This window comes from Helicoverpa zea, chromosome 28 (genome assembly GCF_022581195.2).
Source record: "Helicoverpa zea isolate HzStark_Cry1AcR chromosome 28, ilHelZeax1.1, whole genome shotgun sequence".
Lineage (NCBI taxonomy): Eukaryota > Metazoa > Arthropoda > Insecta > Lepidoptera > Noctuidae > Helicoverpa > Helicoverpa zea.
This window is the reverse complement of record NC_061479.1, coordinates 3008183-3024011: the sequence shown is the minus strand read 5'-3', so window position 1 is coordinate 3024011 and position 15829 is coordinate 3008183. Positions and strand designations below refer to the sequence as shown.

General features: G+C 40.9%; 1 protein-coding gene across 1 annotated transcript; it reads left to right on the top strand.

Annotated features, from left to right (window-relative positions):
- Window positions 1-654: 654 nt before the first annotated feature.
- LOC124643744 (fatty acyl-CoA reductase wat-like) lies at window positions 655-15829 on the top strand. The gene is made up of 10 exons (XM_047182807.1): window positions 655-824; window positions 1447-1537; window positions 4757-4879; window positions 11861-11985; window positions 12592-12750; window positions 13237-13346; window positions 13710-13777; window positions 14322-14517; window positions 14854-15046; window positions 15475-15829. The coding sequence occupies exons 1-10, from the start codon at window positions 655-657 to the stop codon at window positions 15827-15829; spliced, it is 1590 nt and encodes a 529-aa protein (XP_047038763.1).

The following is a 15829-nucleotide window of genomic DNA, read 5'->3' as shown; positions in this document are numbered from 1 at the left end:
CGAAATTTTTATCAGACTTAAACCAAATATTACGTAAAAAGCCCAAACGTACTTAATTTTTTGTTTGTTGACTAATCCAAATTAAGCGCATACAGTTTCTGAATACGCGAGCGAAGCGAGCTCGAAATTTTAATTATTATTTATTTAAGACTTAAAACCAAAATTACGTAAAATGTAGCCCAAACATACATTTTCATGAATGGGGGGACTAGGTATGACACACCCGATATACGTCCATGCGAAAACCCCCGCTCGCATAGATAAGTCAATAAAAATAAAGTTAGATAACGTAAAGCAACGTCGCGAAGCTAAGCTTCGCGGACCACTTGGAATGCCTCCAGGGACCACCAGTGGTCCGCGGACCACCGGTTAAGAACCACTGGTCTAAATAATAATTTTTATTAATTTTAATATAAAAATATGGAGTAGTCATTAAAAAAAGCCGGTCCTGCTTGTGATCTCTCTCCGGTGGTGTCGGATTGTCGTCCTATCGCGCTGTGAGAGTGAAGGAATAGTGAGTGCACCTGTGTCCAAGCAAATGCTTGTGCACTATAATATGTCCTGCGCAGCTGGCTGATCTTCTAGAACAACAGTAGCCGTGGCAAAACCAGAAATGTATTGTATTTCTTTTAATCAGAAATCCACCCCGTTGCAATGGACCGGGCCCAAGAAAAATTGGTTGAGGCTCTGAAGCATCAGATACCTATGAATGAAGTGATAGATCGAGGGGACTCGGATGTTCAGCAGTTCTACAGTGGCGCCACCGCGTTCGTGACGGGCGGCTCCGGCTTCCTCGGCAAGCAGATTATAGAGAAACTACTGAGGTAAGAGTTAATTAAGTAAATGGGATATTAATGCACCTTCATTTGTTACGAACTAGGAGATTAGTTCGTTCTTAAGATACTGCCTAGTTTCTGCATCAGGATAAAGCTAGACTATCATATCAGCCAATTATCGCCCATTGTTATGAGTAGGCCTCCCCCAAACATCCCGGTCATGGGCAGCCCGCTTCCATCCACTGCCCACCATCTTCTTCAAATCGTCGGTCCACCGCGCAGCAAGACGACCTACACTACGTTTACCCAAAGCCAGTCTATGGCATTTGTATGGCTTTGTGTTTTAAATAGAATTTCTTCTTTCTGTTTCCTTTCAAACCCCCTTTATGATACCTGTTGAAATAGAGTATATCTTGGACGCCAATGACTGAGTAAAGGAGAATTTTAACATCTTGAGGAAACCTGGACTTTTAGTCTAAAATCACCAATGTGCCTTAAGAAAGCGTGTGATTAACGCTCCTCCTCAATCCTCAATCCTTCTGTGTATGAGAAGAGGCCTGTGCCCTGTAGTGGGAAATCCAGAAAACCATGATAATGAATGATGTACGATGCTCGCTGAATAACAACGGGATGAAACGGTTTGGTGTTACAAATCTTTATATTCTTTCAGATCATGCAACTTGAAGAAGATGTTTGTGCTGCTGAGGCCAAAGAAAGGAAAGACGATTCAGGAGAGACTCGATTATTTACTAAAAGATCCCGTAAGTGCAATATATTAAGAAGTTTTACATCTTTGGTAAGGGGGTCAGAATAGGGCATGCAATACCGGTTAACCGGTTTCGTTTTTACCGGTAAATCGCCCATTTTTGCGAGTTTTAAATTACCGGTAAAAATAATATGAAACCGGTAATTTACCGGTTTTTACGTTTTTCTGATAAAATATAGCAATTGTTCATTTAACGTCAAATCTTTGTTATGTAGCCTGAATATAATGTAATGTTGCGTACATTACGTATTGTAAGAGTGTTAAAGTTGCTGTTTTTTAGGAAAGTAAACTTGTGTGTCCTTAACTATCTCTAGGTTAGATACAAATCTTCTTTCTCATCTTAATTTATAAAATCTAAATAAATTGTATTCATTCGGTTATTCTGTTTTTCCTCATAGCTGTCAGCTCATACTAGGTACAAATGTAGCTAATACTGAGCTAATACTGAGCAAGGGCTTTTACTTCACCACCATGCGGACAGGTCTGAGGACACGGTGGAGCACACAGTCCAGGTGTGCACTGCCTGGGAAGGGTACCGCCGTGTTGTCGTCGAGGCAATAAGCAGCGGCGACCTTTCGCGTCATGCTCGAGATAGGGCATGCAATTCCGGTAAAATAAAAATTACCGGTAAAAATTCGGTAATAAAAATATTTTTACCGGTAAACCGGTAAAACGGTAATTTTTGTAATTTTAAAAATGTGATATTATAACAATAAGATTGGGTAGTCTAAAAGCAAAAAAATAAATAAAAATACAGGGTATAAGGTGGTAACCATTTTTTGTGACGTGGGCCGTAACAAAAAAACATGTCAGTACCATCCGTCTGCGATGTCGTCGACAAAATGCAAGAGAAACGGCTGCGATGGTATGGACATGTAAAAAGGAGACCACCTGAATACATCGCCAATGTTATGTACTCAATCTCGATATACCCGGTCAAAGGCGCAGAGGCTGGCCGAAACTGTGGTGGTTGAGTGTCGTAATGAATGACATGAAAATCTGCGACCTCGAAGAGGAAGATCTCCTGGAAAGAACATCTGAGTGAAATGGAAGAAGAAGATACGGAAAGCGGACCCCGTCACAAGACGGGATAAACGCTACGAATTACTGGGATTTTTTTTTTTTCATTAAAGTAAATCCTAGGCATTTTCACCAGGGTCGGGGTAACTCTTTCGAACAATGTGTAAAGCTGCGTCTACGCTAGGAGAGCCGAGCACGAGCCGAACACAATTCGTCTAGTGTGGACCAACTTACAAGCCTCTAACGAGCGCGCTGCGAGCACTTCGTGCTCGGCTGCGTTCCGCCTGTTGTCAAAGGGATTTGCTAATAGTGATCGTTGTAGGTTCGTTGTGCGTCCACACTTGACGCCGCGAACGATGAAGCCGAGAACGGCTCCGCTTGTACTTCGCTCGTGCTCGGTTCGTCTAGCGTAGACCCGCCTTTACAACGCGCGAAGCCAACACGGGTCTGTTATCTATGCAGACGGAGGAACGATGAGCCACCCGAACTCACCGTCCACAGACCGACGCCTACGGTGGCCGGGTGTCGTCTCTCGACACTCAGCGCCCGTGGTGTCTGATCCTCTACAGCGGTTGAGCTGAGAGGTGCGATCTCGCAGTCACTCCGCCGTCTCCTTCTCGAGCATGACTGCTTCGCAGAAGGAGGCGACGGCTTCCAATTCACTCAGGACCATGGCCTGAACCACGACTGGACGCGAGAGGTCGCCGCTGCTTATTGCCTCGACGACGATATGGCGGTACCCTTCCCAGGCAGTGCACACCTAGACTGTGTGCTCCACCGTGTCCTTAGAGCTGTCCGCATGGTGGTGAAGTAAAAGCCCTTGCTCAGCAAGATCATAGAGTAGGTAAAATAAGCATAAGCTACATTTTTACCTAATATGAGCTGACAGCTATGAGGGAAATCGGAATAACCGAATGAATAAAATTTATTTAGATATTATAAAATAAAATGAGAATGAAGATTTGTATCTAACCTAGAGCTAGTTAAGGAGACACAAGTTTACTTTCCTAAAAAACAGCAACTTTAACACTCTTAGAATATGTAATGTATGCAATATTACATTATATTCAGGCTATATAATAAAGATTTGATGTTAAATGAACAATTGATATATTTTATCACAAAAACGTAAAAACCGGTAAATTACCGGTAACATTTTATTTTTACCGGTAATTTAAAAATCCCGAAAATGGGCGGTTTTACCGGTAAAACCGAAACCGGTAAACCGGTATTGCATGCCCTAGCTCGAGAAGGAGACGGCGGAGCGACTGCGAGTAGCAACTCTCATCCCAGCCGCTGTAGTGGACCAGGAAGACACCACGGGCGCCAAGGGTCAAGAGACGACTCCCGGCCACCGTAGGCGTCGGTCTGTGGGCGGTGAGTTCGGGTGGCTCATCGTTCCACCGTCTGCATAGACAACAGACCAGTGTCAGCTGCGCGCGTTGTTCCACGGGCTCCTCAGGGAGATGTCAGCAAACCCAGTGGGGCCCAGCAGGGCCAAGGCCTGCTGGGGCCGCGGGATTGTTCGAAAGAGTTACCGCGACCCTGGTCCATAAAACGCCTACTAAAAAAACATGGGTTTTAGACAGAAAGAGTCTGTCATTTGATGATTTACCATAAAAAAGGGCTTTCACTTCAATGAAAAATATATTTTTTTACGGTAATTCTTAGCGTTTATCCCGTCTTGTGACGGGGTCGGCTTTCCGTATCTTCCTTCTTCCACTTCACTCTATCCTCCTGAATAGACATCTTCCTCTTCGAGTTCGCAGATTTTCATGTCATTCATTACGACACTCAACCACCACGGTTTCGGCCTGCCTTTGCGCCTTTGACCGGGTATATTGAGATTGAGTATCACATTCACACTGCCAATGTCCTCAGGTGTCACTCCTTTTTACATTTTCGTACCATCGCAGCCGTTTCTCTTGCATTTTGTCGGCGACATCGCGTACGGATGGTACTGACTACTGACATGTTTTTTGTTACGGCCCACGTCACAAAAAACGTTTACCACCTTATACTTTGCATATTTATTTAGGTTTTGCTTTAAGGCTACCCAATCTTATTGTTATATCATTATCATCATCTCAGCCATAGGACGTCCACTGCTGAACATAGGCCTCCCCCTTAGATCTCCACAGATACCTGTCGGTCGACCCATTACTGAGCCTAATTATTCCGTCTTTTCCAACAGGTTTACGACTTCCTTCGCGAAAAGAAACCGAACTTTCTGGAGAAATTAGTTCCACTGGAAGGTGATGTAGCTGATGTGAGACTCGGACTTAGCCAAGAAGATTGGACTCTTCTTACACAAGAGGTAAATAATAATAATAAAAAATTATATAAGACTAGCTTCTACCAATCTAACCAAGGGGTATTGGGTTGCCCGGGTAACTGGGTTGAGGAGGTCCGATAGGCAGTCGCTCCTTGCAAAGCACTGGTACTCAGCTGAATCCAGTTAGACTGGAAGCCGACCCCAACATAGTTGGGAAAAAGGCTCGGAGGATGATGATGACTAGCTTCTGACGGCGGTTTTACCCGCATTCCGTGGGAACCTCTGGACGAACCCGGATAAAAAGTAGCCTTCCTCGATAAATGGGCTATGTAACACTGAAATATTTTTTTCAAATCGGTCCAGTATTTCCTGAGATTAGCGCGTTCAAGCAAACAAACAAACAAACTCAGCTTTATAAAATTAGTATATTTATATTACTTACCTACTTTATAATATACTAGCTGTTGCCCGCGACTTCGTCTGCGTGGGCAATATAGAATTGTCAAAATACTATTTATCCGCTATATGTATGTGTGGCCATTTCTCATCATCATCATCCCCCTACCCTTATCCCAATTTTATTTGGGGTCGTTAATATGTTTTCTCCTTCCATACTCTTCTATCTGCCGTCGTCTCTCATGTGTGACCTTTCTATTTAAATGAACGAAGTAAAGTTTGTGACGTTGTGGAAATCTCTGGACCTAGTCAACCGATTTGGAAAATGATTACGTAAGTATGGGGCGTAAGTAATTCTCACAGGATACAAAGGTCTGATAAAGCTGTCATTTGTACATTTTCTGCAGCAACTGCAACTTATCAGAAGCCAGAAAGTCTGTCAAACAGTCTTACCATGGATAACGTGGTGTCCAGTTCACTGGGTTGAGGACATCATGTAGGTAGTCACTTCAAGTACTATACTATTGGTACTCAAACAGATTCGGTTTGACTGGAAGCCAACAACCACATGATTGGGGAATAGCTGGGTGGATGATAACGTAGTCATCAGGCAGGCGCATAGTTTCACTACAGGGGGAAACACTTGAGGATTTCCTGTGCACTCACTCACTATGTTAAGTTGGGATTCCACCGAAATGTTTGAATTAGTTCACGAACAGGCCAATATCTGTGAGAGTCCAATTCATGTGTTCGTACTTGAAGCCTGCAGGTTTTTTTTTTCAAAATGTGCGCTCGCAATTTGTCAGTTCTTGGTGCAGCCAGCAAACATAAGGCTGTGTACAGGCTAATAATTATGTAGCTTCTCCAGAATTGATGTAAAAAGATTCTTCGACAGCGGGCTATAGTAGCGTAGTTAATATAACGAACTAAAACAATCTTGTTGATCCTGCAAATATAGTTAGAGAAGCGGGTGTGCAGGATGACCACTAAGAGTTGGTAAATACGTTCTGAAGACGTCCAAGTCCCCGCGACCAAAACTAATTCATTACTATTCTAATTTGTTCATGTACTATAAAACTCAAGTGAAAAAAACTTAAAAACGTTTATTCAAATTAGGCTGATAATTCAGCAAAAACAAAAGGCAGCCCCCAAAACCCCTTCACCACTTCCTGTGTGTTTTTGTGAAGGTGGAGAAAAGGATTACCAAGCTCCGAAAGGCCTGGGTATGTGCAACACGTTGCATGGCATCCTGGAAAGTTACGTTATTCTCAGCCATTAGTTTGACTTTTCATTAGAGAATACAGTCTTCTGTGCATTGAGCAGTGCAGCATTGGGTGCAGCGTGAGGGAGTGTTGGGCTTTGGCTCTGGTGGGCCTCACTGGGGTTTGCAGAATCTCCTAAAGGGGCGCGTGAAATAACGCGCATCGCTGACATGGGCATGTTAGACACGGGTCTCCTAAGAGCCGGATGGTCGACGACCCACTCAAAACTCATCGCCCACGCCTATGGTGGCCGGGAATCGGCTCCCGTGGTTTCTTACCGCAGTGGGAATTTTCAATCGTTCCGCCGCCTCATTCTTTTTCATCCCATTTCTTCTCGCCCCAGACCATGGCTTAAACCTGGGCCGGGTACGATAGTTCGCACAGTCCACACAGTGGTGATAGTCGGACACCATCTCCATGAGATCAGAGTTGGGAATATATGTTTTCAAAAAAATAATAGTACATTTAACGAAAACACGTTTTATAGCAAGTCTTTGTAACTGAATGATATCAATTATGTAAACGTAGATATATAAAAGGTGCTTTTTTAGACTCAGCTCGGGTCTGGTTGTAACTATTCATAATTGAGAACAGTGTATTTGTGATCAGAAGTTGAAAGTAAGTACATATATATGTCTCTGGTATGCGGCGCGTAATTTGGACGATTTCAGAGGCGATAAAGCATTTTACGTGCGTATGGTATTCAATCGAGGAAGCTCTCATTTCTTTAATGTGCACTTTGTGTCTGGGCTTGTCTCTAAAGCTACAGAAACTTAAACTCACGCTTAGCAGTGCTTGCGAGAGACAGATCATTCTCCTTTCTTTTAGGATCCATAAGCGTTACATGTTTTGCACCACACAAAAATATTTAAGGTTTACTTAATACTACTCATTTAACGTAAGTTGCTTTTAAGTCTCCACATTAATGGAAGATAAGCTAAAATAAAACCCCAGCTCAATTTGTTTATGAAAAAATGCACAACTCCATCTATGAGTTTACGTGATAATTAATTAATGTTCCGCTAATGTCTTTCCACCTGGCTGCTTTGTCAAATTTGTTGTATTTTATATACCACAGATGGAGCCGCTTTGACCGTGGCTGAATAATTTTACCCCTGTTGACCGGGATAAAAAGTAGCCTATATCCAGGGTATCACCTATCTACATACCAAATTTGAATCAAATCTGTCTAGCCGTTTTTGCGTGATTGAATAACAAACATACATCCATACATTCTCACAAACTTTGACATCTATATCTATACATATAATAAATCTGTAAAAAAACTGTGTCTGTACATTGAATATATTTAAAAAATAATAATTGGGTGGGGTTTAGAAACAGTAATGGAGCACAAATCCAAAAAAAAAATTCTGTCTGTTTGTCTGTATGTCTGTATGTCTGTATGTCTGTATGTCTGTATGTCTGTTTGTTTGTACACGCTAATCTTCGGAACTACTGAACGGATTTCAATGATTTTTTCTTTGTTGTATCAGTATTAAGCCTGGTCAACATATAGGCTATAATATATCTTCGAAACTTGAAGACCTGATGCAGAACTCCAACAGACCAACAAAACTATAAGAGATATAAAAATGGTGCCATGGCAAAAATTGTTTCATGTGATGAGCATTTTTAGTTGAGATAATAAATTTGAAGATCTGGAACACCTGATGTGGAACCCCAAGAGCCCAGCTTCTCTGTACCATATACAGGTATGGCGTTTTAGCAAAAGTTGTTCAATTTGATAAGCACTTTCTATTGACTTACACAAATTGAAGATCTAAAACACCTGATGTGGAACTCCAGGTGCCCAGCTAGACTATAGCATATAGAGGTATGACGTTTTAGCAAAAGTTGTTCAATCTGATAAGCACTCTCTGTTGACTTATACAAATTGAAGGTGTAAAACACCTGATGTGGAACTCCAGGAGTCCAGCTAGACTATAGCATATGAAGATATGACGTTTTAGCAAAAGTGGTTCAATCTGATAAGCACTCTCTATTGATGTATAAACATCGAAGATCTGGAACACCTGATATGAAACTTCAAGAGCAATACTACACTTGAAATGTATAGAAATGAATGTTATGAAATAGGTATGGTGAATCCTATCCTAAAATAATGGACACGTATTTTTCTTTTCTCTCTCTCTCACAAACAAATAATAACGAAGATACAACAACGCTTCGTTAAGTCACTGCTTAGTACAAATTTTACATACTTAGACGTGGCGTCACGAGCCCTCACTCTCCGACTTTGTTGCGTTATATCTCATTATTATTTTGTATGTCTCTTCCAGACCTCGGGACTACAGAGTTCCGAATTTTTGGGAGGCAAACGTGGGGCCGAAGCCAACACGCTGAAACCCTTTTGAGACAACTTTAATGAAATGGTGACACAATACCGTCGATTATCCCTTTATACACTATAGAAATGAACCCAAGGACATTCACCGGTGGACGTCGTTAAAAAAAAGACAATCCCCGGTTCTGTGCTAAACTATTGCTAACTATTGAGGGAAACTACTTGGGCTATTTGTGATGGGATGTTAGTGGATGTCAATGGTACATGTAAAAATGGCAGGTGGAGACTCGCCACCTCACTTACTGGGCCCCCGGGAACCTGAAGCGTGAGGATACCTCGGCGGACTTTAAACACAGATTACGCGCTCCCTGTGCTTACCATGAGGCACCTACCCTCCGAGCAGGGCTACTAATCCTGCTCTAGCGACTCCACTCTGGACGGCCAAGCCAAGCCAGAGGCGTGAGACCTACCCCCGTCATGGTTCACTCCGACCGGCCGGAGATGGGGGATACTCTCCCTGGAGAACTCAGCATATAGTATAGCCCCGCGGGGTTGCTACTCCCCGTCATCAGCCTCAGATGTCCTGCGGTGCCTATATCTCATTATTATTGTCGTTATTATCTCAAGAGCCTTTGTCCCAATTATGTTATGGTCGACTTCCAGTCACGATGCAACTGAGTACCAGTGTTTTACAAGGAGCGACTGCCTATCTGACCTCCACAACCTGGTTACCCGCTCAACCCAACATACCTTGGTAAGACTTACTGGCTTCTGACTACCCATAACGACTGCCAAGAATGTTCAATGACAGCCGGAACCTACAGTTTAACATCCCCTCCAAATAACGGTTATTGGTATCCAAAATATACGTAGAAAGTACATACGAACTTAGAAAAGTTGCATTGGCAGGCACTTGCCAGACCTGGAATCAAAGACGCACGCTCATACTTGAGAGATTGGTTCTCTACCCACTAAACCACCACGACTTCCACTAAGTCACCACGACTTTGTCATCTATTTAATGTTTTTTTACGTAATAATACGTGTAACATTTTTGCCACATAACTTAAATGCAGACTTATTAGAATCACTACTTTTATCCCTATGATCACGCCTATTGCGGTTCAGTTCTCAGCGTTTTGTTTAGTCCAATTTAATTAAATATATGGAACGTTTCTAATGTTTATCCGTATTCCGTTGTTTTCAAGTCAACGGGCCCTTAAAATTCAATATCAGACGGTTCAGATCTTTGATTTTGCTGACCCCGTAGTCGCTGGCATAAGGGACAGGATCCGCGTACGAAGTCGCGGGCAGAAGCTAGTTTTATAATATAAGTAAGAGTAAGATTTTGTCAAGGAGTACGGTAGACTCGATCGAGACCTTATACGTATGAATAACAAAACATAAAGAAATATTGATTTTGAATCGACAACATATATCTGCAAAATTCAGATTATGGAGAATTTCGTTAAATTCCAATGGCCCTGACAGACAAAGCGCAGTATGACAGCCATATTTGTCAATAGATATAGATAACAGTAGATAGATCGACCATTATGTGATTTCTGGTGAAGCCAAAACGAAACACACTTTTTTATGTAGAAGTTACAGTATTTAGAGTTACGTATTAGTATTTATAGCGTTTCTTAATTTTTGGAATCAATTCATAGAAAATGTTAAACATTTTTCAAAGTATCGCTAGTTTTGTTACTAAAATTTGTCTTTAACACATTCGGGGGCCAGCTACATGCCTCTACAGTGGTCAGTTTTTGGACTCTTATCGCATAAAATTATGTGTCACGTATTGCCTATCTATCAAACGGTAGTGGGTTTCTAAATCTATGACAGCATCCATGATAAAAGGATAGAAACCTGCGTACAAATCAAAAAAACCGGCCAAGTGCGAGTCAGACTCGCGCACGAAGGGTTCCGTACCATTATTTATAAATCGGACAAAAAAATCACGTTTGTTGTATTGGAGCCCCCCAAAATATTTATTACATTCTAGTTTTCAGTATTTGTTGTTATAGCGGCAATAAAAATACATCATCTGTGAAAATTTTAGCTCTCTAACTATCACGGTTCCTTAGATGCAGCCTGGTGACAGACGGACGGACAGACGGACGGACGGACGGACGGACAGACAGAGGAGCGAAAACAATAGAGTCCCGTTTTATCCTTTGGGTACGGAACCCTAAAAACAAAAAAAATACAGGATTCAGAAAAAGAAACAGCAAAACTCAAAAGAGGCCGTCTATACTAATTTAACAAAATATTAATAAAATACGGTTTATCCCTGTTGACCGGGATAAAAAGTAGCCTATGTGTTAATCCAGAGTATAACCTATCTACATACTAAATTTCAACCAAATCGGTCCAGCCGTTTTTGCGTGATTGAATAACAAACATACATCCATACATTCTCACAAACATTCACGTTTATAATATATGTAGGATTTTATATTACTTACCTACTTACTTTACAATATATTTTGATCCAGTTAAAATTAGTCACTGTTCACTATGACGCACACAAATGTGTCTTCTGGTCAATTCTTTCTAGTAAACAGTAACACAAATGGGAAAATTTTCTAAAATTTTCCGCAGAATGCAAATTTTGTGCGTCGACACAAATCCATATTATTATGAACTTGTTTGTACTAACACGTACTTATTTTTTGTTCTCGAACAAATGTGCGCCATCAATGATGGTATACTGTAGTCCTTTAAGTCAATAGTCGTCGACAAAAAAGATTCAAAATGTAGGATTCTGTTTTTTTTGCCCTTTTAAACATTGCAGACTAAACAGTCATCAATCAAAGTTTTTAGTCGGTCTGATACCAGCTTAATACCTGATCTTTGTAATGTGCAGGTACTACCAATCACCTTCATACTGATTTATTAAATGAGCCTAAACAAACTATCAGCCGACTAAAAATTTGCAGTGTACGGATACTCTGAGTCTTAAAACTGCTTGTATGTCGCTAATTATAAAATAATAGAAAATCAATTGTGTTTCGTGTATACCTGTGCTTTAATATTTTGGTATATTTACAGGTGGAGACAGTATTTCATATGGCCGCGACAGTCCGGTTTGACGAGCCTCTCAAAGCTGCAGTCATCACCAACGTGAGAGGGACCAGGGAGTGCCTTGCGCTTTCGAAGGAATGTGTCAACTTTAAGTAAGTTTCATACCTTCCTAGCTACTTAAATGTGGATGTAACTATGTCTACTGATCCGATTTAATAGTTTGATTCACATGACGTGGTCTACCAAACAGTTAAATCGGAGACTTTCACTCCGGATGCGGGAAGTAGCTCCCTTGGGAAGCAGGTGAAAGCACGAGGAACAGGTAGTTAGGTGATTAAACATGATATACCTATATTAAGATGATGATATATAAACATATATATAAACATATAAACATGATATAATTATATTATTATATAAGAGTAGCTTATGACACAACGAAATAAAAAAAAAAATGTGTTTTAACTTTTAACCGACTCCCCAAAAAGGAGGAAGTTGACAATTTCGATCTTTGTATCCGATGGAAGGTCCACTGTATGCCTTATTAATGCAATTTTTTTATTACGTGCCTACCTTAGTTACGCTCATGTAAGTTGATTAATAAATATTATGTCACTCCAAATATGTTGTAACTTTGTACAACTAAGTTTCGCACTCTGAGCCACAAGATACAAGTTATGCTTAGTTTGTGGCTCAAACTCAATGTAAGCATATTGTAAAGTTATATAACTATGTTATTATTTTTTCTTTTTTACTAGGAACTTCATCTACGTCTCGACAGCATTTTCTCACGCTACATACGACCGCGTGAACACGGAAGTTTTGGACCAGTTCTACCCTTGTCCAGTACAGCCAGAAACTATCATCGGTATGGCAGAATCTATGGAGGAAGATCGCCTGAATTCCATCGCTGAGGAGTAAGCATTGTTGAGGAATTATCATCCATGCCTTTTTACAAGCTTTTATTTAACTTGTTACTGACTATGATGGGGTCGGCCTCCAATTTTACCGGGCGCAGCTAAGTACCAGTGTGCCACATAAAGCGACTGCCTATTTGATCCTCTCTAAACCAGCTACCCGGGCTATCCGATACCTGTTGGTGATATTAGGTGTCAGATTTTCTAGCTTTTGTCTTTCTTTAGTAAAAGTAGTTTTAATTGATATACTTACCATTTGCTTTATAACTTTTTGACACGCTTATTATCATCTAGCCTTTTCCAACTACGTTGAATTTGGTTACCAGTCTAAACGGGCGCAGTTGAATTGTTTTGATGGAACGTGTAATGTGCCATTCACGATACCCATAAATAATAAGTCATGCCCTCGAACTCCTCGTAAATAAATATATGTAGTTTCTTTATTATTATTCCATACTTCATTAACAATGAAATATTCTATTTCAGTTTGATCGTGGGCTGGCCAAACACATATACATTCACGAAAGCCATAGCTGAAGAGTTGGTAAGGACATACGATCCTGACCTTCCCGTCTGCGTTGTCAGACCACCTATAGGTAAGAACAGCTTCTGCCTAGCCTTTTCTTTATAGCGATCTCATCATCATCACGTTAATCACCAATGTTTAATGCGGGTTGGTGATTTCAGACTTTATAGTCCAGCTTTCCTCGAAATGTTTTCATTCACATTTAATCAGTCTTGCCTTTAGCCAAATTCAACACCATTTATGGAAACTAGGTTGCTAGACAGCACTTTTTGAACGACAACACAGTCCCCAAAATGCCCACCCTTCACCACATCTTGTGTGTTTTTGCTGGGAAGAAGAAGTGGCGCAACAAGCTCTAAAGTACCACTAGTCCACTATGACTTTTTAATGAATAGAGCGAAAATATTGATGTTTGTTTTATGTTATTTTCCAGTAACACCTACTTATTATGAGCCAACTCCGGGTTGGATGGATTTAAGTGCTCTTTCTGGACCTACGGGGGTAAGTCGCCCTTTGGGTAAAATATTTTGCCTATAAATATACCCGGGGAAGTAAAGAATGAGTATTTGAGAAGGTAACCGGAAAACTATGTGGAAACCGGCTGTCATGGTATGGGTGTGTGGTGTAAAGAGATAAGTAATGTTATGAGGAAGGTGATGAGCATGTATGTGAATGGATATATGAAGAAAAAGGTGACTACCAAAGAAAAATGGATGAATTACGTAAAAGTCGAAATGGCTAGTGATGAAGGCAGATAGGTGAGTTTGGAAGAAGAAATCGTGCTGCGCGTACTTGTAATAGTGCTCCCCCCGCTATTTTTGTTGCGGGCCTCGCGCGTCCGTAATACGGTACTGTTTAAATCATTCTCCAGCCATTATCCAAATTTTATATGGCATCGGCGCAGAATGTTTTCTCCTCCCATACTCTTCTATCTGCCGTCATCTCACCACTAACTCTAAGTTTCTCTGTATCCGTCCACGTTGATGCCAAAACTTTCCTCCCACCGTATGTATTCCTTTGCAAATAACCGCGCTTTTTCCCTCAGATCCTCGCTGGTATTATAATGGGTTTTCTTCACATTTTCTACGTGGACAAAGATTGTAAGCTGCCCTTAACGCCGGTGGATTACGTTAACAATGCAACCATAGCTGCCGCCTGGGACGCTGACTTGAAGAGAAAGAGTGGAAATAAAGACATACAAGTATATACGGTGTCTAATAACGATCATTTTATTACGTGGGGTAAGTTGGTTAACTATAAATAGACTTGTTTTTCCCGCGACTTCTTTCGCGTCCCAGCTGTCATTTAAACATTTTTAACAATCGTTACGGGTGGGCAGAAGCTAGAAATTCCGACAACCAGTCTTACCAAGGGGTATCGGGTTGCCCGGATAACAGAGTTATAGAGGATAGACAGGCAGTTTTGTAAAGCACTGGTACTCAGCTAAATCCGGTTAGGCTAAAACTGGAAGCCGACCCCAACATAGTTGGAAAAAGGCTCGGCAGATGATGGTTGTCTTTCCTCTACTTCTTTTCCCATACACTGTTTAGTTAGAACACTTCGCGATTTTCTTCCAGATTTCATAGGAGTAATTCTGCGCTCAGAAGGAAAGAAGTCACCGTCACCCAAAGCGGTGTGGTACTGCTGGCTCATGGAAACTAATAGCAAGTTCGTCTTCTGGGTGATCTCATTCTTCGTGCATTACATACCGGCTTATATCATGGACCTTGTCGGTGGTATACTTGGAAACATGCCGAAGGAAATTAATTCGTAAGTATACCTTATCAATCTAGAGGCCAGGGTATACTTTTTATTTCTCGTTGGTCTAGTTATCGCAAACGCGACTGCTGTGCATGAGGTCACGGGTTTGATACCCAAGTCGAGCTCAAATAGCTTTTTGGGTTTAAGATCTCTCTCTCCGATGCACGGGTGTATTAACTACCAAACTATCGTCTGCTTTGTGAAAGTTTCTAAAACTCAAAAAGCGATTTCGGTCTGACCTGGGATTTTTTTCTAAGAATATAAAGCTGAAGATTTGTTTTGTTTGAACGCGATAATCTAAGAAACTAGTGGACCGATTAAAAAAAAATCCAGTGAATTTTTTCGGGCTTGTAACGCAGATCACTGAGTTCAAAACTGTGAGTGAAAAGCATGTTATAATTTTTTATTTACTTACCAAGTTTTTTCAATTGTTACAGATTCGTAGCGGTGTTCAGAAAAATCGACAAATTCGCCCTCATTTACCACTACTTTTTATCTAACGAATGGTTTTTCAAAGACCATAATGTCCAAGAAATGGTATCTAGAATGAGTCCAGCCGACAAAGCTATTTTTAACTGTGATCTTAGAACTATTGACTTTACTGAATACGTAATGATTTGGGGTATAGGTATCAGAAAATACCTAGTTAAAGACGAATTGAAAGACAGTGAGTTAGCTTACCGTAAACAGCAAAAGTTGAAAATAGCAAATATTTTTTTTATTAGTTTAAATGTTATTGTAGTTTTAAGTTTATTGTATCAGTTATTTAAAGTTGTTATTTGGTTATTTTAG